This window comes from Mesoplodon mirus (assembly GCF_964341445.2).
Source record: "Mesoplodon mirus genome assembly, chromosome: 2".
Lineage (NCBI taxonomy): Eukaryota > Metazoa > Chordata > Mammalia > Artiodactyla > Ziphiidae > Mesoplodon > Mesoplodon mirus.
The window spans coordinates 197,564,908-197,591,588 of NC_138977.1; the positions used below are offsets into that span (position 1 = coordinate 197,564,908).

Here is a 26,681-nt window from a genome sequence, read left to right on the forward strand (position 1 = left end):
ATGTTTAATACAGAAGAAAGAAAATGTTTGCAGATTCACAGAGTCACAGTACATGGGGTCCCAGGTCCAGAGCCCTTTGCTGTTTTCTCCATAAATGGAGGCACCAAGGCAAAGCAGCTTCTCCAACAAGTAAGTTCACTGAGCCTGTAGTTAATAAACAGTTCCCCTTTGAGGGGAATCTCTATGCACAGGTTAACATTTTGCCCAACATTTTACAACGGACTTAAAGTCAGAGAAAGCAGCTCGTGTCAGATTTCACAGATTATCAAACAGAAGCTACTACCAAGGGGTTTGGGGGGCTTTGTTTTTTAAATCAGTCCGTCCATGAACTTCGGTGTCTACTATCACAAAGCACTGTTGGGGTTTTGGAGACGTTATAAAATACGATGATGTAAAGTAAGGAAACATTTCCACGGACCACCCATAAAAAGTAGCATATTACTGTCACCCTACGTGAGTAATCACAGGGCTATAAAGCAGGACTGGGGAGGGAGTGACGCTGGCCCTATCATGGAGCTAACAGTGTCAACTGACCTGCTCCTGGGAGCTTCGTGCCCTGAATTATTGCTGTAGTAGTAGCTGCCTTGCCCCACACAATCCACAGCCCAGCATCAACCACAGACCAGGGGCTGGGGTAAGGCGAGCAGGGTCTTCTTGAGAATCTTCTCCCCCACCCCATCCCCAGTTCATTCTGCTTCTCCAAGTGAGATGCAGCAGTGCCAAGTGCTGACTCGAGTCCTTGCATCATTGTTGGGGGCCGGTGGGGGGGATGCCTGAAGAGAAGAATGTTTGCTCAATCTAAGCCGGATGGTGGCAGCCTTCTCTGGTGACTCACTTCAAGTTTAGCCTCTGTCGGTAACACGGACAATAGAAAAAAGAGTGAAAGAAAACATCAGTAAGAGAAACTATCATGATGGCTAGTGTTTACTAAGTTCTCCTACTGTGTCTGGATTATGCTTTACAATCAGTCAGTGCCTCAATCATAAAATGAAACAAAATTAAGAGGTTGTGACTCTGGACTTCCCTGGTGGCACAATGGTTAAGAATCCACCTGCCAATGCAGGGACACAGGTTCGAGCCCTGGTCCGAGAAGATCCCACATGCCGCAGAGCAACTGAGCCCATGTGCCACAACTACTGAGCCTGCACTCTAGAGCCCGCGAGCCACAACTACTGAGCCCACATGCCTAGAGCCCGTGCTCCACAACAAGAGAAGCCACTGCAGTGAGAAGCCTGCGCACCGCAACGAAGAGTAGCCCCCACTCGCCAAAACTAGAGAAAGCCTGCGCGCAGCAACGCAGCCAAAAGACCCAACGCAGCCAAAAGAGTTTATTGAAAGGGGAATTCCCAGGAATTTAGATCAGATGAGATTAGCAGATGATTGAGTATTTCCAAAAGGAGAATGGGAGATTATCTTAGTAAAAGCTGGACTAGGTTCTTTGCCCTCGGTCCTGTGTTGTAAGATTACAAAGAGCTAAGTTCACGGACTGAAAAACCTAAAGTTTTTAATTCAGTAAGAGCTCTCATTCCAGCAGTGGGAAAAATAGTTATACTGTCTGGGGATTATGAATAAATTGTGTCATTGCCCAGAATGAACATAAACAATCCTTTTTGGACGTAAGAGAATTCTTAGATCTTCCAAAAAGAATTATGCAACACTGCAGGGTAGGTTTCACTTATAAATTGCACATCAAACCTATCCGAACCCCATGAAAATAGACTTGTTCCTTTGCCCACTCTTCAGAGGTGTGCCTAAATTTGCCTTTGTTTTTTCTTTAGAGTCTGACTATTGATCAAGACACCAAACCTATTGCCACAGACTATTTTTTAATGGAAGAAAAATATTTTATATCTAAAGAAAAGAATGAATGTAGGAAACAACCGTTCCAGAGAGCCATTGGTCCAGAAGAAGAGATCATGCAGATTTTAAGCAGCTGGTTTCCAGAAGAGGGATATGTTGGCAGGATTGTCTTAAAAACCCAGCAGGAAGTAAGTGTGTCCTGGGGCAGCCTACATTGTAGCAGCTCATATGTAACTCACCACCTCACCACTAGCTGCCTGCCTCAAATTCAGAATTTCTTATCATTGCAACTTGCTTTATAGTCTTCTTAAGTAAGTGTGGAGAATTGATTTTATTCTTCCGCACATATTCAGAATGTTAACTCTAAGTTACAGAAATTCGGTCTAAAAATCATCCCTTAGGAAACAAAGGGAGAAAGAACTGAAGGATTCCTGAAGCATGTCATCAGTGGTGCGTCCAGTGTTTTATCTGTTTATGTGAAGACATGGTTATGAGGGTCACAGTAGTGTGTAATGGAAGGCCTGTAGGCATTTTGCGTTTGGGGGTTTGTTGCCTCTTCAAGTTTTAGCCAAGAAAATGTTTTGTGCTAATACGTGAAATAACAGTATTTCTTTGAAAATATTCCATAACTTTACACAAAGTAAGAATAACCTCTCAGCTTTGGTCCGAATTTATAACAATATTCCCATGATCATTCTCATAAAGGAAACAATACGACTGCCTGTCAACCCCAGACTGTTGGGCTCCTGATGGGGTTTGCTGATAGAACACATTTTTTTTTTAATAAATTGATAGGAGCCCACTACTAACTTACTGCCATTTTTTTAAAATGACACACAAGATCATTACACAATCATACCTCATGATAAGTCAATAATGAAGCAGTTGAATCAGTTCAACAATTCGATTAAACAAATATTTATTGAGCACCTAAAATGTGCCAAGCCCTGTTCTAGGCACATGATCTGCTTCTTTGGGGCAGGTAATAGAGCTGGGCTGGTAAAACGCCCATTGCTGGTCCATGCTTGCTGGGACACAGTAGAGATGATAAGGAGACCATTTTCAGCATCATGTGTTACTTTTTCACTCTCTACCTAACTATGAACGTGGTCTGCAGCCTCCACAGAACTCCAGCATCTCCTCTGGGAACCAGAGCCACTGCCTTCCCTCCTAACATTGCCTTAGATGATAAAAGGACACTTGCTTTAAGCAAAGAAATGTACTTGTCTCCCTAGCGTCCTCTCCCCATCAGACACACAAATTACTAAGACGGAGGAAAAGCAATTCTAATAATAATAGCTTTATGAGAAAATATAGAGGGCTTAGCTGGATTTTTGAAGCCATCTTTAATTTCTCTCTAATTTTTTTTCCTATTTCTAATTGTCTTTGTCACATGTAAAAAAGTATCATAGAAATGAACAATTTCAGTGAAGAAGTGAGTTTGTTAAACCGTATCTTTGCATCATGACTTACAGCATTTAACGCTCCCACTAGTTTGAATGATCTCATGATGTAATGGAAACCATTCTACACAAAGAAAACAGGTTCAGAGAAGTTAGGTCACGCAGGGTGAGAAGGAGACAGCACTCAAGTCTTACGGCTTCCAGGTCAGTGTTCTTTCCACTACCCTGTGCTGGTCAGGCTGGAGTTGCATCAGTCTCCGTGGCTTCTCCCACATGCACCGTGGGAGGTGGTGAGCAAGAGGAAACGTGGGCAGCCTGCTGAGTGTTGCCATGGAACTTCATCACATGGTTGGAAGGACCAGGAGTAAGGGATGCCCCATAGGCAACTTAAAATGTATATGACAGCAGGCAGTAGAGACATTGGGAACGAATGTTTAATAAAGGCTGGTGGAACAGAAGCATTTGGAAAAAAGGAGGAGAAATTAGAGGGGAAGCATTTTCTGATGAGTACAATACAGCAAGTTCTCCTTTATATGCCTTTGTTGGGAGGAGAGTTTCGAAATGACTGAAATACATCTCAAAAGATAACAAATCATATTTCATGTATCTAGGCTTACCGGCTCCATAGCAACACACAATACAAATTTACTGATTGGCGAAATGAATTCAGTGTGCGTATTGCATGCAAGCGGACACTGGCATAGCTGATAGATTTGGGCTATAAGTATTTCCATTTAGTTACTTTGTGGAACTAGTAAGATACATAAGCAGTTTGCCCATGAAGCTGCAGTCTGTTACCTCTGATCTTGCCTGCCTGCTTTGTATGATTTTCTTGTCTTCTGGGCTCTCAAGCTGTTAGGTATCTTCTTATGGTCAATATGCTCTCCTCTGACACCTGCTGGATTTGAAATCAGACAAACCTGGCTCTGACACAAATTAGATGGATGACCTTCAATGGCTCATCTGAATTCTGTAAACCTCTATGCCCTAATTTGTAAAATCTATGAGAGGAACTATCCTGCTTGACTCAAAAAGATTATCATAAGACTCATGCCAAACATGTAGACAATATGTAGAGAAATGCTTAGTAGACTGTAAAGGAATACACAAATGAAGGTTATTGTTATGGTCATAATCTGTGGCTTCTAATGTGGCTGAAAACGGCTTAAACATTAATAAGCTCTGAGTAAGGCTCTATGGAGTGCTCTTAGAAGTAATTCCCAATGCATGGTCATTGGGATATTTTATGTGGCAACTTAGAACTTTTTTGTTTTTTGTCTTGCTTACTTACATCCTAGCTTTCAGAACCCTGAGATTATAAATTATGTCATGTGAATTAGCACCCAACCCCACTCTCCGATTGGTTAAATATATTATAATCAATGCAATGACATATTATGCAAAATCTTTAGGAACTGACATGAAATGATGATCACAGTCTTTTAAGTGGAGAGAAAAAAGGAGTCGTAGAATAACATAGGTACTAGAGTACAGTCTCATTTTATGTAATAAAAATAGACAATGGCTCTCTCCCTCTCACGCGTAATATGATGAATGGGGTCAAAACAGTTCAGTTGTGTAAATTCTAAGGACCACGACTGCAAGATTAATGAAATGATTGGGGCGAGGCTGTGCGCCTGGTTGGTGAGAAGCCCCAGGAGCCAGTCCTTTCTGGTCCTGGCTACAGTTTGGCGCCACCTGGTGACAGTTGCTCATTTTGACTTTAAAATCAGTGGGGGACTATTCTAGGTCCTGGGGCTGGCTGGACTTTCCAGGACAATGACAGTGATTCTTGGAGTCTTCTGGTTAGGTAGCACCACTTCTGTGGCCTATTCTGAGATTAAGCTAGAATGCTGGGGACTGGAGGGCCTTCCTGCCACATCCTCACTTCCTGAGATGGGGTTCCCTACTGCTCACTTGCCTTGCCTCCCCCTTGCGGAAGACAACTTTACATGACCTCATTTGAGAATGGGGCTAACAGAGAACAGGGGCCATTTGACGATCATATTATATCTAAATTCACATAATTCCAGGGTTTCTTTGTATATATTTATTCACATACACAAAAATAATTTGTATATCCATAGCAGATGGTTAAAAGGATATGCAATGTAATAACAGTGGGTTTTTTGTGGAGAATGAGATGGGAGGGGTGGAAGAGAAAAAGGAAAAAGGTAGAAATGGGAAGTTTGCCTTTTTATTGATATATTTCCTTACCGCTTGAAAATTTTTTAAAAGATACATATGTCTATAGATATATGTGTATGTAATATATAATTATATATGTAAAATTCACTGAAAGCCAACCCACCAAAAGCCGTCTAACCTGATGACCAATTCTCATAATTATTGAGAATTTTGTTGATATTCATTTCGATGTGACTTACTTCCAGTCATTGTTTTAGCCTTTCCACTGTGGGTTTTGTTCATCCAGCCCGCCTGAATGCCGATTTTGCATGTTTCACGTTTCAGATGTCTAGCATTTCTTAAGTGCTCAAGGTCTGTGGGGGAATGGGTAGATTTCTCTTAAATGTATTTATTGTTCTTATTTGGCGTTTAGTAATTGGCAAAATGGCATATTGTCTTTTTACAAATTTATCTCTAGCTGATTTGGACTCAAAACCCACAGCTAATAGGAGCAGATCTACTGGCTTGTTCTGGACCAAACCTTATCATTGTGTCAACATCAGCAGAAACTTACAGTACTTTCCTCCTCTAAGAAGAGATGCGTATCCTTTTAGAATAGTTTATGTAGTAACTAGCGTATGGAATATAAAGCTAAGAAGTTGTTTCCACATTACCAAGATCCATGTCAGATTTTTGCTAGGTTTTTCTTTCCTTATTCTACATCATCTTACCATCTACTCAGACTTTTCTTCTTTTTTAACATAGAATCTGGAAGAGAAAAGCATCATTCAAGATGACAAGGAGATGATCTTGAGCTCAGAGGAGGAGAGTTTCTTTGTCCAAGTGCATGACGTTTCTCCAGAGCAACCGCGAACGGTCATCAAGGCGCCCCGCGTCAGCACCGCGCAGGACGTCATTCAGCAGGTGAAGCCCTCCCCTTCCTCACCTCAGTCCTGTCCTCAGTGTGAACTATTGGGACAAATCAGATTTCAGCTCCCTTTGTGAATGAGGTTCTAGAACAAAGGGGACCTGACAAGGGACAGCGTGCCTCTTAAGGCTGGGAAATACTGATTCCTTCAACGATACTTGCCCAGTATCTACTGTGAGTCAGGCTCTCTCTGAAGCCTCGATAATGGATCTAGAAGGTGGCTCTGCAGAGCGGGAACGTCATCATCCCAGAAAGGCCTAAGCCAATACTTAATGGCCATCTCTCAGGGATCCTTCAGAGGACATGCAGGAGGCCTCCTCTGACCCTCTCCCCTCCTCTGGTCATGCTTCTCTGTGTACGTGGCTTCACAGAACTCTGTTTCCTTCTTTTGAAGCCCTGTTATGGTTTGCGTTTATTAAACACTCACTTGAGAAGATAGCGTAACAGTTAACAGACTCTAGATCAGATTGCTCCAGGTGCAAATCCCAGCTCTACTTCTTACTAGCTCTGAGAGCTTGGACAAGTTATTGAACCATCTGTGCCTTAGTTACACTGGAGTGCTGGTAAACTGGCTCTCTTCAAAAAAAAAAAAAAAAAAAAAAAAAAAGCCCTGATTTTGTAGCATTTGCCAGTTTCTATCTTGTAACTCCTCCCACCACATCTGATTCCAGTGGACTCCAGCACAACACCATGTGCTAAGCTACCATGCAGATAACATGAAGATGGTACATTAGCACTTTCCTTATAGAGGTATTGTGAAGATTAAGTAAATATATGTAAAGCACATTCGCCTATTACAACACCTAGCACATGGCAAACACTACTTAAGTGCTATTTGCTATTCTTATTGCATGATAGTTTGGTTAATATTAGCCTCCTTAATAGACCTGGAACTCCCCAAACTATATACAGTATCTGGGACATAGTAAGCCCTCACTAAACATGTGATGAGTGAATAAATGCATAAATGAAAGATAATCTTGTACTAAATGAGAAGTGAGACCAGGTAAGTTCTAACATCCAAGACTCTGAGATGAAGAGGGAGCCTCGTGGGACAGAGAGGCTCCTGAGGGTCAAGCTTCTGTCTCTCACTGTCTGCATGACCTTCCGTCTCTACCAGCTTTGGTGGATGCAGAAAATCCAGTTCAAGTCCTTTTTCTGTTACTTACTAGCTGTGCATCCACTGGAATCTGCCTGACCTCTGTATGCTTAAACTTCCTTGTCTGGAAAATGGGCATAGTAACACCTAAATCATGGACGGTTGTGAAGCTAAATGAGGCAATGTGGGAAAGTTCCTATAAGCTAGCTACAACTATGACAAGGTATAATGAGAAGTGGGATGACATGATCTGAAAGACCCCCTCCATCTCTTAAAGTCTGATATTTTCCCACCTCAAAGTCTCATCTACAGTGAAGCAGGTGTTGGAGATAGTGTGTCTTTATTCAGTTGATCATAACTTGTGTTTCAGACCTTATGCAAAGCCAAATATTCCTATAGCATCTTGAGCAACCCGAACCCGGGTGATTATGTGCTTTTGGAAGAGGTGGTGAAAGACACTGCCAACAGGAAGTCTTCTACCCCAAAGTCCTCCCAGCGTGTCCTTTTGGATCAGGAGTGTGTTTTTCAAGCTCAAAGCAGGTGGAAAGGTGCAGGAAAATTCATCCTTAAGCTAAAGGAACAAGTGCAGGTAAAGTGCAAGATTATTTTTCTCTCTTCACAAATTATTTGATATTCATAACTACAGTGTAATCAAATTCAGGAGCTAGTGAAATCTAGGAGGAAGTTCCCGAGTCAAGGAAATTAGTCGGAAGAATGTTGTTTGGTTCTGTTTTCACTGTGTGGAAAGAAATGTCTTCCCCTCTGAGCTTACGCAGTCCTGAGAGGGGAGTCCCTCAGCCCTGCTTTCCAAAGCTCTACTTACTAGAAAGGGAACAAGAAAGGGCTTTTTCTGATAGTGTCATGTGATTGGGGACCCTGGCTAATTTAACCTAATACCAACGGAAGATTCTCGTTTTCCACAGGCATCCCGAGAAGACAAAAGAAAAGGCATCTCTTTTGCAAGCGAACTCAAGAAGCTCACCAAGTCGACTAAACAGCCCCGAGGACTCACATCACCTTCTCAGGTCTTGGCCTCAGAAAATGTCCAAAACAAGGAGGAGAAACCTGTGGGCGGCTTGTCCTCCAGTGACACGATAGACTATCGACAATGAGCAAGGGTAGCACGTTTTACCCAGGTATTCTGAGTCCTTGCACTGTTCTGAAATGGGGGGTCAACTTACACTACTTTGTAAGACACAGTCTGTACACTGTCATTGGTCTTTTCCAAGAGGAGGATGTCCCTGAGGCAGGTAGGAATGGTACCCTACAGAAAAAGGGCTCTGAAGATACACATCACTTCAGCACTGATAATTTTAGATCTCCTTATTTTGTAGATAACTAAAGGCCCCAAGAGGACAACAAACTTGCCCAAACTACAACAGCCTTATTTCATCAGACACAGAACTGTCTTAATTACTGGTAACTCATATGAACATTCTTGAAGGGCTGCTATGGGCCATTCAGCTTTTATTCCTTTGTATTTCTAGTTTGATGTTCTTCTAATTTAGGTCTGATTTACTCTCAACAACCTCAACTTCTTCTGCCTCAATTAAAAAATTAAAATCTGGCATCCAGGATGTAATGATTAAAAAGAAAGCAAAATGACATAACAGCCTGCAGTAAATCATGCCTTTGGTTGCCAGCTTACTGCTTGGTATTCATATAGAGAGTAAATTTCATTCTATCTTAAAACAGACTATTTATATGGAACCTGAATTTAAAAAAAGAAAAAGCATGTGAGGAAACCAAACATAGATTTCTTCTTTTCACTCAGTTTCTTAATGAACCCAAGGGATTATTAACGCCCACCTTTCACCTGTTCCATCATAGTTCTAAGATTTAAAATTCTCAAGAGACCAACTGCACAGTGAAGGCATTGTTGCTTATACTACAGAGCTGCATCATCTGTCTTCATCACAATCAGATATTTGTAGAAGCTCATAATTAAAGAATTTATTAATATCTCTTGACAGGGCCAAATTTGACTGAAAAAAGAAGACTGATACATTGAGCCAATGTTTAAGGAGCAACTCCTAAAACAATTGGTGCCCCGTATACACTTACAAAGAAAGCTCTTTCAAAACAGACGAGGCCAAATACAGGAAACTGCCTCCTCCAGAACTTCTGCACATCCCATTATCTTTTTTTTTTTTTTTTTTTTTTGCGGTACGCGGGCCTTTCACTGTTGTGGCCTCTCCCGTTGCGAAGCACAGGCTCCGGACGCGCAGGCTCAGCGGCCATGGCTCACGGGCCCAGCCGCTCCACAGCATGTGGGATCTTCCCGGATCGGGGCACGAACCCATGTCCCCTGCATCGGCAGGTAGACTCTCAACCACTGCGCCACCAGGGAAGCCCCATCCCATTATCTTGAGTCAGGGCTTTTTAGGTTCTGTATGCAAAGACTCATCAGAAAGAAATCTCGGCTCTATGGCAGCAATCCACATCACATAGCATCAGATAATAGTGAATATGCAGAGAATAGTGAAGCCCCAGGCTGTTCCAGACTCTGAGACGGCTCAGCACCCATTTTCTGTTGCGGTACCTCTGGTATCCCATTTTTAAAGTTCAGACTCACTTCCTTTCCTGCCACAGTGTCACCGAGACAGGCAGTGTCTCCGAAAGCCCAGTGAGCTTTAGGATTAAGTACCATGCTAAGCCTCTCCAACTTTTGGAAAGTGACTCACAATGGTAGTGGGTGTGTGAGCACACAATAAAGACAGTGATCAAAATTTCAAATATTGTTTTTCATATCAAGAACTTAGCATCAAATAAATCATAGGTGTGATAATGTTATGCACACCTATTATAACCTCCGTAATGACAGAGTGAAATTACACTATGCACATAAAGAGCCCTCAGTGTGCCAGAAGATTAATAAGTATGTAAGAATACAACTCCACTAGAAATTTGACTTTAAAATAATGTGCTTGCTATAATGAGCATTACTAGTTGCTTATATTTTAGGAGAGTAGGGAGGGTGGTGGTGATTTAGACAATTGCCTTTGGACTCAATTTTCCTATAGTAAGCAGATATTCAGAATCAGTCAATTGACCTCACATCTTTCACTAAACCTGGGGAAGCTCCTCTTTAAAAATAGCCATTGAGAGACTTCCCTGGTGGTCCAGTGGCTAAGACTCCGCACTCCCAATGCAGGGGGCCCAGGTTCGATACCTGGTCAGGGAACTAGATCCCGCATGCCGCAACTAAGAAATGAATGCCGCAACTAAAAGATCCCGCATACTGCAACTGAAGATCCTGCACGTGGCAACGAAGATCCCTGTGCTGCAACTGAGACCCAGCGCAGACAAATAAATAAATAGATAAATAAATATTTTTTAATTAAAAAATAAAATTAAAATAGCCATTGATATAATAATAATAGTAATAGCCATTGGTGCATCTATGGGAATATAGAACCCATGTTATTAATTTTACGAATGGTGTTTCGAAGAAAGCGTTTGTGAAAAAAGAAGGGCCTTTCTGTTTATGCTCATAAGAAAACCAGTTTAATATTTTTATTGCTTTCTGAGTGATATAATATTTCATGTTATTTGTTCTGAAATATTCACCTCTAAAGTTTCAAGTTACCTCCTAATAATAATCTAAGAATTTCTAAACAAATAATTATTTAACTTACTCAACTAGTTGACAGAAGTCCACCTTTTTTTTTTTTTAAAGCTGAACAGTTTAATTATGGTTAAAAAAAAAAATCTTTCTAAAGAATGTGATGTTCCAGGGCAGAAATAGCCTAATGTTCCACCTCCCAGGAACATCATGTTCTACCACTGTGAGTTTATAGGAAATAGTCTCTCCCCCAAACCCAGTCACCAGAGCTTGGGTTTCTGTTGGTTGAACAACCTTAAATCTTGCTACACTATGAACATTTCTGCTCCTTCACTTTAAAGGGACTAACAAGCCTATGTATACAATTTTACAGGTGAAGATCTTTGGGCAAGAAGTTATAAAGTCAAGAATGAACATGATGGAAACAAATATAACTTCCTTATTTTCATTAGACTTAAACTGGAAATTGATGATTTCTGAACTTGCGATATGAGGTCCACACTGAGGTCAAGCAAAATGGCACAGGGCTAGCTACCAACCAGTTTCCTGATGAAGCAAAGAAGCCCAGCAGACTGCCATTTTACACGTGTCAACAGTTGGAAAAACCATTGCTAACCTTGCAATAATTGACTTAGAACAAGGGTCATCAAACTTTGTAAAGGGCTAGACAGTAAATATTTCAGGCCTTATGGGCCATATGGTCTCCACTGCAATGACTCAGCTCAGCTGTAGTGCAAAAGCAGCCATAGACAATACATATGTGAATGAATGTGGCTGTGATCCAAGAAAACTATATAAAGACACTGAAATTGTAATTTCATATAATTTTCCCATGTAATAAATATTCCTCTTTTGATTTTTTAAAATCATTTTAAAATGTAAAAACTATTCTTAGTTCAAGAGCCATACGAAACCAGGTGGCAGGCTGGATTTGGCCCAAGGGCCATAGTTTGCTGACCTGACTTAGAAAACTGGGAACAAGATGCAGAGGTATGAAAACAAGCAGGCTAGTTTAGTCATACATTTTATGGCTGAGAATTGAAAGATTTGGGGCATTGCAAGTGTAAATATGTCCTGTAAGATTCATTAAAAAGTAATTCAATTTAGTTTCTATATTGTGTATCATTGTGAATTCTGTAGTATTTCTTTTTAGCTACAGAATGATGTTGGGTTTTTTTACGTTTATTGCTTATATATTCACAGACTTTTGGTTTCCATAAAATGAAGTTAGAATAACGTATAACATCTACTGAGTTGTGACATCTTAACAAGAAACTTAACCATGTTTTTAAAGCAAAAGTAGATTGTTGGTGTTTATTTATTTTACTAGGTTTGTACTGACATTGTACCTATATATTTATTATACATAGCTTTCTTGATATTGCTTGCAGATTAGAAGCGTTAGTGGGTCTATCTCACTATTCGAAGACAAATCTCCTAAAAAGAAAATGTATGCTCTGAATATCTGAACTAGGCCAGAATTTCATGTAACTTGCCATTTAATGTAAATTATTTTAAAAACCTCGCTGTATAAAACCATCATGTACGTGTAAAGGATCCTTCTTATTCTTGGCATGAAGCAAATTATGATTTTTAAAATGAAAGGTGTTCCTCTACGTAAAATCCAAATTTTATCTTTCTATTGACATTAAAATTTAAGACGTTTTTCTTCAAATTATAAAACACACTAAAAATCCTAACCTTTGCTTTGAGAAGTTTTTCACCATAAAAAAATGAATAAAACAATCCCCAAGTTCTTTGCATACTCTAACAGAAGTGTTAAAAACACACGGCCCAGCTTTCATGTTATTGGAAGTTCTGATTGAGTCAAAGCTTTAATGCTAGAAGAGCCACGTTTGCTTGTCAACAGAATTCAGACTATTCCAGTTTGATGTCATTTGTACAGTGCTACAGGTTTCTTTTTAAATCAAATAATCAGTCTACAACAAATGTACAATGCTGCCTCATTTTAAAAAATATTCCAGAAAGCGTAATCAAGTTTCTCTAACCTAAGAGGCATTTTTTTCCTCTGGTTGGGCTTACTGTGTCATAAAAATTGGGTTACTGGTCTAACTGGCAAGAGTCAAGATGAAAACTGTGCAGAGTAGCGAGATGGAAAGCAAGACTGGTCTCATTAGGTTCATCACTTGGCCTTGACTCTAAGCCCTGCAGCACCCCACCCCATGGCCCTTAACAAAAAATCTGAAACTTACCTTGAGACTGAAAGGGAGACTAGGTTTTAGCAAGTGAGTGAACCCAACCTCCGGCCTATGTTGCAACCCAACTTGGTGGTTCATTTTGAGGTGAAAGGACATACTCTACTGTATTTGAGTCTTGGGGACTTTAAGGGGGACTGCTCTACTCTTACAGCTAACCAGCACAACCTGGTGTCTGCCCAAAGTAGGAAATTTTGATTTAGAGCTTCTCTGAATTATACAGTTATATTACTATAGCAAATGAAAGAAATTACCCCATTTAGAATGCATCTAAAATAGTCACCCACACTATACCCATTACTACTTCACATTTTCCATACCATTAGAAATTTGGGTAGCAAACTTTCATCAGTAAAGTCGATATGGAAAAGAATCTAAATATATACAAGCTGGCTGAAACCCCCACCAAGTGGGAGAAACGAAGGGTATGGTGCCCACAAGCACGCAAACCCCAGAGCTGTCGGAACCACAAGGTTGATGATGCTGACTCCCACTTACCTCACCATCAACCAATCAGAATGTCCATGAGCTGATGGCGCTCTCTTTGAACCATTACTATAAAACTCCTCACTACCCCCTCCAGGTCGGGACACGCAGCTTTGAGGGCATTAGCCCGCTGTGGCCCCCTTTGCCTGGCAAAGCAATAAGCTGTTCTTTTCTACTTCACCCAATAAATGAACAAATATGCAAGCTGTATTTATTACAAGATTTTGAAAAAAAGTATTTTAAAATGCTTCACTAAAAACAGAAAGGAGCATGAATTCTGTTAGGTGGTGCCACTTTTAAGGTTATGATAGCTGGCAAGAAAAGATTAAAATAAGAATCCGATGTGATGTGTGATGCTGGAAAAAACAGATTAACTTCCTCTCAGTTACCTCCTCTGTAATTGTTTGTTTCGCAAACTAATGTGAGATTATATAAGGGTGTGAAGGAGTTGAGGATAAGTTTGAGGATAAATCTGCAGGAAGTAACATTCTTTGGGCAGAAAGTGCCTTCTTAAAGGAACGTCTCTTTTCGTGTCATCCTTACCAAGTAAAAGTTATTTATAAATTCTCCAGCTGGGGAGAAATATGGAGTCTAGACTCAACAAAAGTGAGTCAAAAGTCAAATTTACTTTCACACAAAGTTCTCCCATCTTGATGGCTCTGGAGACACTGGAGGCTCATTAATGAAAGTGGGCCTCCCCTATGGCTCCGTATGTACTTTTTTTAAAAACACATCTTCCCCTTCCTCTGTTCTCTCCCTTTCTAGTATTTTTGTAGATGTCTCCTCTTCTGCCAGACACCCGAAGGCCTTGCTTAATTCTGAAAAGTAATCAGAGCTTGCGTACTGGCCTGGTAAAACTGAATTAACTAAAACACAAAGCTCCACAACTCTGCTCCCATGCCAGTAAGGAGGATTCTTGGCATAGTGAGAGGCAGCCTACAGGGAAAGAGCTCTCTAGCGGGCTGCCTCAAACACTTTTAGTTGCTTCTCTTAAATCAGCAGCAAGGCAAGAAGAGGAGAATACCTGGACCCTCCAAAAAGTTGTTAGAAAAGGAGACTGCCTCTTACACAAAGCCCAAACTTGGGTCAACATGATACAGTACATTGTTAACAATTTATATGTTCTCTGCCATTTCTTCCTATCAACTTCCTAAATGCAGTCCTTGCATGATGGCTAAGGATTCTGACAGGAATACCTGAATGTTTTTGAAATACTGAATCTCTATGATTACCAAGCTGTTGGTACACATCTCTTAGATCCAAAACATACTATGCTCAAGTCTGCCATCCAGCAGGCCTCTGAAACCTTCCCTATTTCAGATGATACAGGTCTCTGAACTTTGAAACAACTCACTCTGACACTGAATTGGGTAATGTTGCGTTCAAAAAAATGTGTGAATGCTCTGACTCAACATGCAAGGGCATGGAAGACTGAGGCTACGTCTTATGCCTGTTATTACCCGACTTCACTTTTAAGTGCCTAGCACAGTGCTAAGCACATAGTAGGTGCTCAATATTTATCTAGCTAAAAAAATAGACATTAAGGCTGTAGTTTATTATAGCCTCAGGGTGTGTGTATGTTATTATTAATGACTATAATATTTAGTTCTGAAAATGAAACTCATCAGTACAAGGCTACAGAAGTTAGTGCACAAATGTTTCATCCTCAAATTCATATAGGATATTCAAATACAAGGTGTATAATTTTATGGTCCCACTGTGATTCTGTGTAACAAGAAGGTTAAAAGCATAATACAAGTGTGAAATAGTTGATGAATTTTTATTTTAAAACTGATTTTTCATTTAACCTATAGTTTTTGCTGCCAACGTGAAATATAAATGTATTTGTATATGTTTGGAAAATAAATGATTTGTGACATGTACTGGTCACTTGTGCTCCAATGGCAAAAGATCCCTTGGTCATCTAAACAAATATTCATAACATTCCTGAACTTTAATATCTAAAAAGTGCATTAAAAGCAAGTATTTATATAATGAACCATACATTTCTCACCATTAAATAATCAAGCCTAAAAAAATTGATCTTAAAAACACTTTTTAAAACCACATATAATATGCTAAAAGATTAACATGCGCTATTAAGCTGAATATTCCCCACTCTGCTGGAATGGTAAAGGAACTTTCTATTTTCATTTACTTCATGAGAAAAAAAAGAACTTTAAGCACTACCCTAGGCCAAAATATTTGGCTTCTACAGCTTTGAAGAAATAGATCTATTTAGTTGGACTGCTGTGCATTTTTTTAAATGCTCACAAGAATAGAAAGCAGAAAAAAGCACCTGTTTTATTCAGCTATTCACAGTAGAGGATATTTATAACCTGGTCATTAAAACACTTATTTCATATGCCATTCCTAGAATATGGCAATAGCTGTCACATAAAATACTGCTTTTTAATTATGTTCATAAGAATAGGCATTTCATCTGTTAAAAAAAGAATGAAGGGAGAAAAAAAAAAAAAGCCCCTCGCTGGGTACCCTTTATCCTTAAAACAGAATGGTAAAGAAAGTCTCAGACTTGGTTTTTTCCACCATCACCCTCCAGAGCATGTCAGAAAATGTGACGAACTTCGAAGAGACTAGAATCACATTCAAACTTTCTTTGAAAGTAGCCATGATGAGCACTCATTCTTTTTCACAAATGCCAAATTAGGTTACTTCTTGAAGCATATCGTTCATTAAGAGCCAAAGAACCTGGTATCCAATTGCAAGCTATTTTTTCTTTTCTCAAAAATTTTCATAAAAATATATACACTCAAATTTAGAATGTTTCTCACTTCCATCATGGTGGTACGATAAAAAAAACATTTATTTCATTATAAAAAGTATTTGGCTATAAAGAGTAACTGAATGGTAGAAAGCAATCTCATGGTCTTGATTTTCCTGTGCATATTTTCAGAATTGGGGCAGAACCCTGTGCCACACAAAGGATAATTCTTCCTCTTCAAGAGAAGGTCCTAAATTAACAATATATCTTTATGTGCATCTGCACAAACACACAAATATACAACAAAGTCCCCTGACTCTTCATTCTTCTCCTACCGTAGTGATGTTTCCAAATATTTGGTGAAATCCAGAGGCAACTGAGTGGTAACTTCACTACAATGTCTTTTGATTAGCTGACTTATCTCTTCACTTAAAAATGAATCCCCTTGTAACACTTTATCCTGAAAAAATATTAAAAGTATGAGTTAAAAGTTTGCTTATGCCATAAGCAAAAGCCAAGCCGTAAGCAAAGTTAAAAATGGCAACAGCTGACACCAAACTAACACATGAAACATAACGACAGGTGCTGGGTCAGGTCTTGGACATATCAGCCATATCCTACATTGAATGAAACAGTCTCCTGACTGTCTCTATAGAATTCCAACCCCAGAAATCTATCCTACCATCAACTCCTAACACGAAATAAGCAAGTTGAAATCATGTTATTAAGAGACATATTAATTTAGTTTTTATTTCATCCTTTAAAAAAAATAATGAAAAGTATCACATACCTTCCTTCTGGAATTTGAAGATTCAACAGGAGGATTGAATGTCATTGCTGCCATGCTATAAGCCTCAAAAAGTTCTGCAGCAGATCTATAATCACAAATATAAGAAAAGTAAAGACACCACCATATCTGTGTAACTTGAAAATATTTAGATTGTACCCAGAGAATTAGACTGTACCCAGAGAAATCAATTAGATTGTACTCATTATTCTAAGCCTATATATAACATAATCCTGCTGTCGTTTTTCTTTTTTCTCATTAAAATCTTTTGCCCCAGTTTTATTTTCTTCCAGTTTTATTCAGATATAATTGACATACAGCACTGTGTAAGTTTAAGGTGTACAGCATGATCTGACTTGCATACATCATGAAATGAATTACCACAATAAGTTTAGTGAACCTCCATCATCTCATAGATAAAAAATTAGTGAAATAGAAAAAAAATTTTTCCTTCTGATGAGAACTCAAGATTTATTCACTTAACTTTCATATATAACATACAATACTGTTAATTATATTTATCATGTTGTACATTACATCCCTAGTACTTATTTATCCTATAATTGGAGGTTTGTACTTTTTGACTGCCTTCATCCAATTCCCCCTTCTGGTAGCCACAAATCTGATCTCTTTTTCTATGAGTTTGTTTGTTTTTGAAGTAAAATTGACCTACAACTCTGTTAGTTCCTGTTACACAACATAGTGATGATTTGATATTTCTGTACATTTCAAAATGATCACCACGATAAGTCTACTTACCACTTGTCATCATACAAAGATATTATATAATTATTGACTATATATCCCACACTGTACATTTCATACCTGTGACATTTATTTTGCAACTGGGAGTTTGTACCTTTTAATCTCCCTCACCTATTTCTCTCCTCCTCCTAACCCCCTCCCCTGTGGCACCACCTGTTTGTTCTCTGTATTTATGACTCTGTTTCTGTTTTGTTTGTTCATTTGTTGTTTTTTGTTTTTGTTTTTGTTTTTGTTTTTGTTTTTTTGTGGTAGGCGGGCCTCTCACTGCTGTGGCCTCTCCCATTGCGGAGCACAGGCTCCCGTCGCGCAGGCTCAGCAGCCATGACTCACGGGCCCAGCCACTCCGCGGCATGTGGGATCTTCCCGGACCGGGGCACGAACCTGTGTCCCCTGCATCGGCAGGCGGACTCTCAACCACTGCGCCACCAGGGAAGCCCTGTTTTGTTTTTTAGAGTGAAATCGTACAGTATTTGTCTTTCTCTGACTTATTTCACTTAGCATAATTCCCTCTAGGTCCATCCATGTTGTTGCAAATGGCAAGCTTTAATTCTTTTTTTCATGGCTGAGTAATATTCCATTGTGTGTATGTATACCTCATCTTCTTTATCCATTCATCTATTGGTGGGCATTTAGGTTGCTTCCATATCTTGGCTATTGTAAATAATGTGGCAATGAACATAAGAATGCATATATCTTTTCTAATTATTGTTTTTGTTTTCTTTGGAAACCAACAAAACACACTTATATAAAATAAATCCTAAATCCCCATGTTATGACATCATTATCCAACTAAATCCACCTCAGAGAGGTCTGGTATACATTTAGAAACATAGGTCTGGACAAAAAGAAGGCTGAGCAAAAAGCCCTCAAGCTCAATATGATCAAATCCCAACTCAACCAGTTATGTGAACGATATGCAACTAAGTGTAAGTTAGTCATGAGAGCATAAGGCATGGAGTCATCTTCCATGGATTTCAATCAGCTCAACCCTTCACTTGTTTGCCTGGATTGAAAGCAAGGAGAGGACAATCAGGACAGAATAAATGTCTATACTCATGCATGTAAATGAATCCTTAATGATTTGAGATTGGTTAATATTCTCCAAAGGAGATCGGCAAGGGATGCAATCAGGCTCACACCCCAAGCTCCACTCCCCAGGGGAAGCCCATCAAGAGTCTCCCTTCTCAAGCCTTTGGGATAATCCATTCAACTTCCTCCAGAAAAGGAAACCTCTGGCATAAATGAGGCAAATGGTGAAGATCTCTGACAAAAACATACCAGAAAAGGATTGTGAAGAAGTGACAAAGAATCATTTTCTCCTTTTCCTTTTGAAAAACAAAGCTGGGGTACAGGTGGGAAGTATGAGGGATGAAAGAAGTAAATGGCCATTTTACTATTTAATAAGAGCAAAGGTTATCTCTATCCTACCCAGAAGGAAAAGGGTTTACAGGAAATTACAATTTATGTCTCATTTAGAGAGGGATACAGCTGACTACTGCCTTGTAAAAATATAGACCTGTTTCATCAAACCTCTCAGTATTTCAAGAGAAGCTGGAAATGATTTTTGGCGAATTCTTCCAATATTTAAAAGATACCAACCAATTAGATTCTTGTTCAAACTCTGAAGAGGCCAGAAAATCTTGCCTACAGGTCACTTGTCTGTGATTTCTGATTTAAAGAAACCAGTGGGCTTGCAAAGGAGGGGAAAAATCTGCAACAAAATATTAATTCTGAGTGATGGGAATATTACAAGGGTGTCATACCATTTTCTCTTCTTTTCTGTATAACTGAAGTATTTCCTAGTTGATTTTGTGGGGGAAAAATGATAATTACTACTGTTTCAACTTCTCTGTACGAATTTTTTTCAGATCAAAAAGTTGTGGGAAAAGAAACTTCTTTTAGAAGGACGCTTTTCCCCATTTGGAAGCGTGTAAGGTGAATGCTGGAAGTGCCAGTCCAAACTCTCACAGGTCGGGGGCACTGAACAGAGATGGCTATGAGGGCCAAGGAGAGAAACTGCTCCCTTCTGGATGGCATTGTTCAAAACACTTCTTTTCTCTCCCTCCTCACTTTTCCCTTTCTTGTCCTAGCAGAACCATTTGGAGGGGGGAAAAAAAAAGGTTCTGTGGATGGACTCATGGACCTTCACATAAAGCAAATATGGCATCATCTTATTAAATGTTGAACCTAAGTAATGCGCATATGGGGATTCACTATTCTTTCTACTTACCTGTACGTGTGAAACCGTTTTATGACCAAAAAAAAAAAAAAAAAAAAGGTTAAGTAATTACTCAAAACAAACTAACAAAATCACAGTCAGAAATGTTTTCTCTTTGGAATAATTCAGGAATATGAAGTGGACCAAGTCCAGATAACCAACCAGCACTTTACATTTTGAAATCTATTACTTTGTAAAACAGACTTCTCATAGTCAAAACAGCTAGCAACTGAAATTTGCAGTTCTATAATAAGGCAATGCTAAATACTACCTTCGGCTCAACTCTGGTTTGAGTGCCTCTGAGCCTTCAGAAGGGGCTCCAGCGATGAGGTGAGCTGCAAATCTCTGCACTATAGGATGGTAATGGCGCTGAAGGGGAAACAGGACAACCATATTTTGCACAAGTCAATATTTTGTAAGACACTAGCTACACTTTAATAAACATTAATTTTTTTTAAAAACCACATATGCATATGTAATTCATTAGAACCACATACCTACAGAAAAAAAACAGTATCTTTGCTCACAAGATTCCAACACAAATCTGTTTGATGACCAAGTTACCAGTGAAGTAGCTTAGTCTTGCTTTTACAGTATGAAAAGAAAAATCAAAAGGCAATTTCTCTTTCAGAGTGAAAAAAGTTAGTTTACAACAGGTTTCCTGAAACACATTTCCACTATAATGCTTCTGTCCGCACTGTAGGATCACAACGTAGGTGAAACCCTCTTGAAACTGGCGGGCCACAGGCCTCTGGAAGTCCCCCTGAATAAGACCCAATACAAATGTGCCTGACAACATATCTTCTATTCTGAATAGTGTCAGGGAGTGACTTCAAGAAATCTCACCCCATAATACTGAAATCACTTTCTGCTTCCTTAGAAAACAGATCTCAACATCTTAATAGTAAGAGCAAAGTGAAATGCAGAGTATTTAGACAGGAATTCTAGGAAAGGCAGTCCCAGAACAAAATATGTTAAGTTCTCTGGCAATTATAAATACTTGGGGGAAAAACTGAAAAAGCCCTCACAAAAAGGGAGGAGGGGCTCTTACCCTCAGTGCATGCAATTCCCAAAGAGCAGTGTTCTGAGCATTGCAGTACTCAGGTTCATCCAGCTCAGGAAGGAAAACTCCACTACCCTGAGATTCATTGTCAAGCAACAGATCTGTTTTGGGGAAAGTCTGCAAAAATGTCACATAAAAAGGATTAATTAAAGTAATATTATGAATTTTAAGAACGTTACTGGATTCTGTACTTTTACATAATTTGATTTTACAGTTACATAAGAGCTATAAGCACATGCACTTTATACCTAGTTTTAATTTTTGCAATTTAAGTTTATTCCACAAGAGAACAAAAGAATATTAGCTTGCTTTGAAAAGAATTAATTTTATCTTGCAAAAGAAAACAGATATTCTTTCACTCAGCAACCCCACTTTTAGGAATCTTTCCTATAGAAATAATTACATTAGATACACTTATAAGAATATTCACTATAGCATCATTTATAATAGCAAAAAAGGAAACAACTTACATCCATCAAAAGAAAAATGCAAAGTGTAAAAGCCAGACTGCCTAAATTTAAATCCCATCTCTGCCATTTAATAGCAGTGTCACTTTAGACAAGTTTCTTAGTCTCTCTGGACCTCAGTTTTCCCCATCTATAAAATGGGAACAATAATAGTAGCTACTTCACAGAGTTGTTATGAAAATTGAGTTAATTTTTGTAAAGCATTGTAACAGTGGAATTCACACAGTAAGAACTATGTAAGTATTTGTTAAACCAACAGTCATTAAAGAGACCAAGTAGCTGTATTTGTACTGACACAAAATGTGTTCATCACCATTAAGTGTTAAAAAAGTTGTAGAACAATATTGTATATCATAATCCCCTCTCCATTAAAAAAGAAAAAAGTTTTGTTGTTTGTGTGTGTTTAGTGTACACATTTATAAATGAATTTTTTTAAGACTTCTGGAAGGATACCCACCAAATCGTAAAAATGGAGAGTGTCAGTAGGGGTGGAATGCTTTCCTTTTGTAATTTTATATACTTCTTTTATCACCTTATCTTGTTACAAGTGTGAATTACTTTTATAATTAAAATAATAATGTAAATGGGGGAAAAAAACATGCATCAAACAAAACACCATTGTTGCACTGTAAGAACTTAGCTCTATTCGTTTGCATCACTACTTACATGCATTAATATTCTGTTAGTTGCTAAAATGCCAATGCTTGAATTTGGAAGCACATGAAGAGCAAGGGTACAAAGGCGCTTGATGAAGGCAAGGGCCCGCTGCTGAGAAACTTGCTTTCTGCGCTTAGTCAGCATGACGTCAAGGCACTGGAGGACGATCTCAACACCTTCATTCGTAGCACCTAAAACAGCAGATACACCTTTTGGGGCTGTTCTCATTACTTTTTCATTACGCACTTCACTGAACTTTGGAAAAATCCAAGAGGAGCCTGTCGCACCTGTCCCACATCAGTTCCCTCACCGATGAAGCAGCGCCAGACTGCTCACACAATAATGTGAGCTGCACTGCATCTCCAGTCAGTTCCAAAAGTTCTCTCACTCCAAGTCTCACTTAAGGTTAAATACAGATGTGCAGCACTGGCAGGCCAGCATTTTATATACCTGCTCCTATTTCTCAATTTTCATTGACTATAATTTCAGTCACAAAATATTCTTAGAAGATAAAGATTTATTAAAGACACATTATCTAAACATACATACCTGCATGTAACTTGAACAGTGTTTTGTAAAGATGTGTATAGAATTTCATTGGATCAATATTCAGAACATCACCTTTGAAATGAGAACAAAAATTAGGTATGTTAAAGCCTCCAAAGGCAAAGTAAACAAAACTTAATCAAGAAAGTATCTTACCTTGCCCAGAAAGAACATGAAAAGCAGTCTGGACACAGTGAAGACTTTCTTGATAGCTTAGGTCCTTAAAACGAAGAGGAAAAAAAAAAAGGGTATTAAGAATAATTACAATTCATATCTTAAAAAGTAATTCATTAGTAGAGTTACTTACACCAGACTCAATGAGAGAATGTAGAACTACTAATAAATCATCAAAAAACTCCACATTTATAAGGTGAGCAAACCTAGAATCAAACAAAACTTAGTTAAAAGGTAACCTAAAAATAGATATAAAGCAGTTAAAAATTAAACCTGACTTTAAAACCATATTTTCAATATTACTTATTTCAAAATGTTAGCTATGATGGAGATGATGGTGATTATCGATACTTTTCATTAATTCAGACTGGCCTCTTGGACAATTCATCCACGACTGGACATTATACTCAGCAGGAATATATGAGGCACTAAACAAACTAAATATATTTCAAAAATACTCCTACCCAGAGAAAGAAGTTGCTAAGAGCAAACAAGTTCTCTGAGTCAAGTTGACCAGGTGTCCAACAATGTTCTAAGTCACAAAGGAGTCAGCAGTTACAGCTTCTAGGAAAATGGGGCAGGAAGAAGGAAAGGAGGAAAGATTTTGCTATTAATTAGAAAATGGACCCTATGAAAGCTTTAAAAAGAAAAGAAAAAATCTTGGAGCTAGTGTCTAGTTCAGGCTCAGCAATTAATTACCTATATAATCCTAGGTAAGAGCTGACTGTCCTGGCCTTCTATTTCTAAAAATAACTGAGATCACTCAATAGAGTTAAAGAGAAAGAATCATGTGAGCTACTAAATGTCAGAGGACTCTGTACACTATAAAATATCAGGCACCGAAGTAGTTAAAGTCAGGATATCTCTTCAATATTAGTGCAAGAGCCTTTGACACTGTAAATCTTAGAATAAGGAAGGACCTCAGAGGTCATATATTCCCTGTGTATTGGTACAACCTTTTTGGGAAGTAATACGGCAATATTTATCAAAATTTTAAATGATCACACTCTTTGACCTAGCAATATGTGCACACAAGTACACTGAAGATATTTCCAGTGTAGCACTGGGGACTGACCAAATAAAGTATTAAATATCCATGACATGGAGTATTATGAGCTTAAAAAAAAAAAGTGGGTCTATATGTGCTAACATGGAAGGATACCCAGAATAACTGTTTATCCAAAAAAAAAAAAAGGAAGTTACAGAACAGTGTACATTTGTGTGAAAGATTCAATTTGTATGAAAGAAGGCAGGTGGGCAGATTTACATACTGATATAGGAAGGAAGGGAACTTGTGATCTTTTAATTCTTAATTGCATTATTTGAATTTTTTAAATGAGCATGTATTATGAAAAATTTGTTTAAATAAACAAATTGGTCATTGGGACTTCCCTGGTGGCACAGTGGTTGAGAATCCGCATGCCAATGCAGGGGACACAGGTTTGATCCCTGGTCCAGGAAGATCCCACATGCCAAGAAGCAACTAAGCCCATGCGCCACAACTACTGAGCCTGTGCTCTAGAGCCAGTGAGCCACAACTACTGGGCCCATGCGCCACAACTACTGAAGCCCATGTGCCTAGAGCCCATGCTCTGCAACAAGAGAAGCCACCACAATGAGAAGCCCGCGCACTGCAACAAAGAGTAGTCCCCACTCGCCACAACTATAGAAAGCTCACATGAGCAGCAACGAAGACCCAACACACAAAAACAAAAAAGAAAAAAATAATTGGTCATTGAAAAAAACAAACAACAGGTCCTACCTAAGGTAAGAATAATCCCTTCTCTTTGAACCTCTGACCAACCTCTCTTTCAAGGACAAGGACCACACTATCTTATAAGGCAAAGCACCTCATCACCAAATAGCTACAGTCATTAGGAAGTAATTTCTTCTACATGGAACCAAATTTGCCTTTTCTCTATCTTCCAGACATTAGTCCTATTTCTAAAGCTGTGCTGTCCAACGTAGCCACTGGCCATTAGGGATTTGAAATGTGGCTAGTCCAAACTAAGATGATGCGCTATAATGTAAAACATATACCACTTTTAGAAGATGCATTATGAAAAAAGCCATGCCAAATATCTCACTAATGTTTAATCTCATTAATGTTTTGACATTAATGTATGTCAGAATAATATTTTAGATAAAATGAGTTCAACAAAATATATTTAAATTAATTTCATCTGTTTCTTTTTCCTTTTCAATGTGGTTAACAGAAAATTTTAAATTTCATATGTAGTTCACACTATGTTTCTATTGGATAGCACTGTTCTACAGGACAATATCTCAAATAATTGTAGAAAACTACCCTGACAACCATTATTCTGGCTCACATCCCCCAGTAGGTTCATTAGTGTTGACAGCGTACAAAAAGACCTATCTTAAGAGGAACAGATTATGCAAGACTAAAAACTGACTACAGAACAGAAGGAAGGCAGAACTGAGGGATGAACCCTAGGGACAGCGAGAACTAAGTAATAAGCAGGAGGAAAGAGTTGGCGAAGGAGATTTTTAAAATAAAAGGTTTGAGATGAGAAAACCAAAAAAGTGCAGTGTTATGAACAGGTTCAAGGAAAAGCTGGTGACAAATAAAAAAGGAATGAGAACTAAGAAGGACACCGGGTCATCAATTAGTGAACCCTGTTTAAAATTCATGGTTACCTCGGTCTTATTTATTTAGAAAGAATCAAAAAGGCTTCAACCTACACAGCCCTTACTTGGCAAGACCTTCCAGAACTGCTGGCAGGAGAGGTGACCTCTGGGCCTTCTTCAATATTCTGAAGTAGGTCACAAACACGATATTCAGAGTCTCCGTGTGCTGCAGAACAGACAAAATGACTTCCGTATAACCTAGTGTACTTTCTCCCGAGTTACCACAACTACAGCTTTCAAAACTCAGCCTTTTCTGTGCTTTCCCGTCACTCCCCACTATTCAATCTTAAGAGCTTCAGCAAAGCAGAATGAAGATACACATCCTGTGATTTCCTAAAACTAGCATCATCGATCACATTATCATTTCTTACACATCATGTGTCTAAGCCTCGTGAAATAAACCAAAGTCATACAACCACAAGTTGAAGCAATAAATCTCTAGTTGAAATCATTTAACAAAACACTTTAAAAGCATGAGAAAACGTAAAACTGCCTACCAGTTTAAGTTTTTTCTCAGTACTCTCCGAAGCTTCTGCCTCCCGAAGCTCTCTCTCTAGTTTCTCTTCTGCTTTCTTCCACTGAAAATAGATTAAAAAAAGAAAAAAAAGAGTATACCACTGAATGAAAAAGCTAGCTTCAGAGAGGCATTATGTCAATATTATGAAACACACACAATAATACCACAGACCGTCTACAAATAGAAGCAAAAATAGAAAAAATGGGTAAGAAGCATCCATAAACCAAATTATGACAGTGGCTGCCTCCTAGGAGGAAGGGAAAAGAATGGGACTGGAGAAGGGACAAAGGGACTCCAACTCCATAACCAATGGTTTCTTTCTTTTCAAGAAAGAAACTGAAGTATATTAATATTTGCTCAATCAGAATGGTAAATACATGGGATATATTATACTACTCTCTGTAGTTTTCTGTAATTTAAATTAAATTTTTTCAAAAAAAAAAAAAAAGAAAGGAAGGAAGGACATGCTGAGCCCAGAAATAATTA

General features: G+C 38.7%; 2 protein-coding genes across 6 annotated transcripts in view; one reads left to right on the top strand and one right to left on the bottom strand.

Moving 5' to 3' along the window:
• PLCE1 (phospholipase C epsilon 1) overlaps positions 1-15,507 on the top strand; it is a 313,229-nt gene extending 297,722 nt beyond the window's left edge. For 2 of the 3 annotated variants that reach the window (XM_082604110.1, XM_082604111.1), the window contains exons 28-33: positions 1-129; positions 1,779-1,988; positions 6,096-6,254; positions 7,728-7,946; positions 8,281-8,493; positions 11,296-15,507. In XM_082604110.1, the coding sequence (XP_082460236.1) occupies positions 1-129; positions 1,779-1,988; positions 6,096-6,254; positions 7,728-7,946; positions 8,281-8,469 (906 nt within the window). In that variant the 3' untranslated portion in view covers positions 8,470-8,493; positions 11,296-15,507. Of the gene's footprint in view, positions 130-1,778; positions 1,989-6,095; positions 6,255-7,727; positions 7,947-8,280; positions 8,494-8,691; positions 8,777-11,295 lie in introns of all 3 variants that reach the window. The other variant, XR_014291928.1, reaches the window with a different exon arrangement.
• The window catches only part of NOC3L (NOC3 like DNA replication regulator), a 48,536-nt gene continuing 22,005 nt past the window's right edge, over positions 151-26,681 (bottom strand). The window contains exons 12-22 of one of the 3 annotated variants that reach the window (XM_082604138.1): positions 26,176-26,256; positions 25,744-25,844; positions 23,160-23,232; positions 23,009-23,072; positions 22,856-22,927; positions 22,316-22,497; positions 21,171-21,299; positions 20,391-20,488; positions 17,140-17,224; positions 16,685-16,809; positions 151-849 (exon numbers count right to left, since the gene is read on the bottom strand). In XM_082604138.1, the coding sequence (XP_082460264.1) occupies positions 843-849; positions 16,685-16,809; positions 17,140-17,224; positions 20,391-20,488; positions 21,171-21,299; positions 22,316-22,497; positions 22,856-22,927; positions 23,009-23,072; positions 23,160-23,232; positions 25,744-25,844; positions 26,176-26,256 (1,017 nt within the window). In that variant the 3' untranslated portion in view covers positions 151-842. Of the gene's footprint in view, positions 850-7,838; positions 7,929-12,151; positions 12,360-16,684; positions 16,810-17,139; positions 17,225-20,390; positions 20,489-21,170; positions 21,300-22,315; positions 22,498-22,855; positions 22,928-23,008; positions 23,073-23,159; positions 23,233-25,743; positions 25,845-26,175; positions 26,257-26,681 lie in introns of those variants that run through there. The other 2 variants (XM_082604136.1, XM_082604137.1) reach the window with 2 other exon arrangements.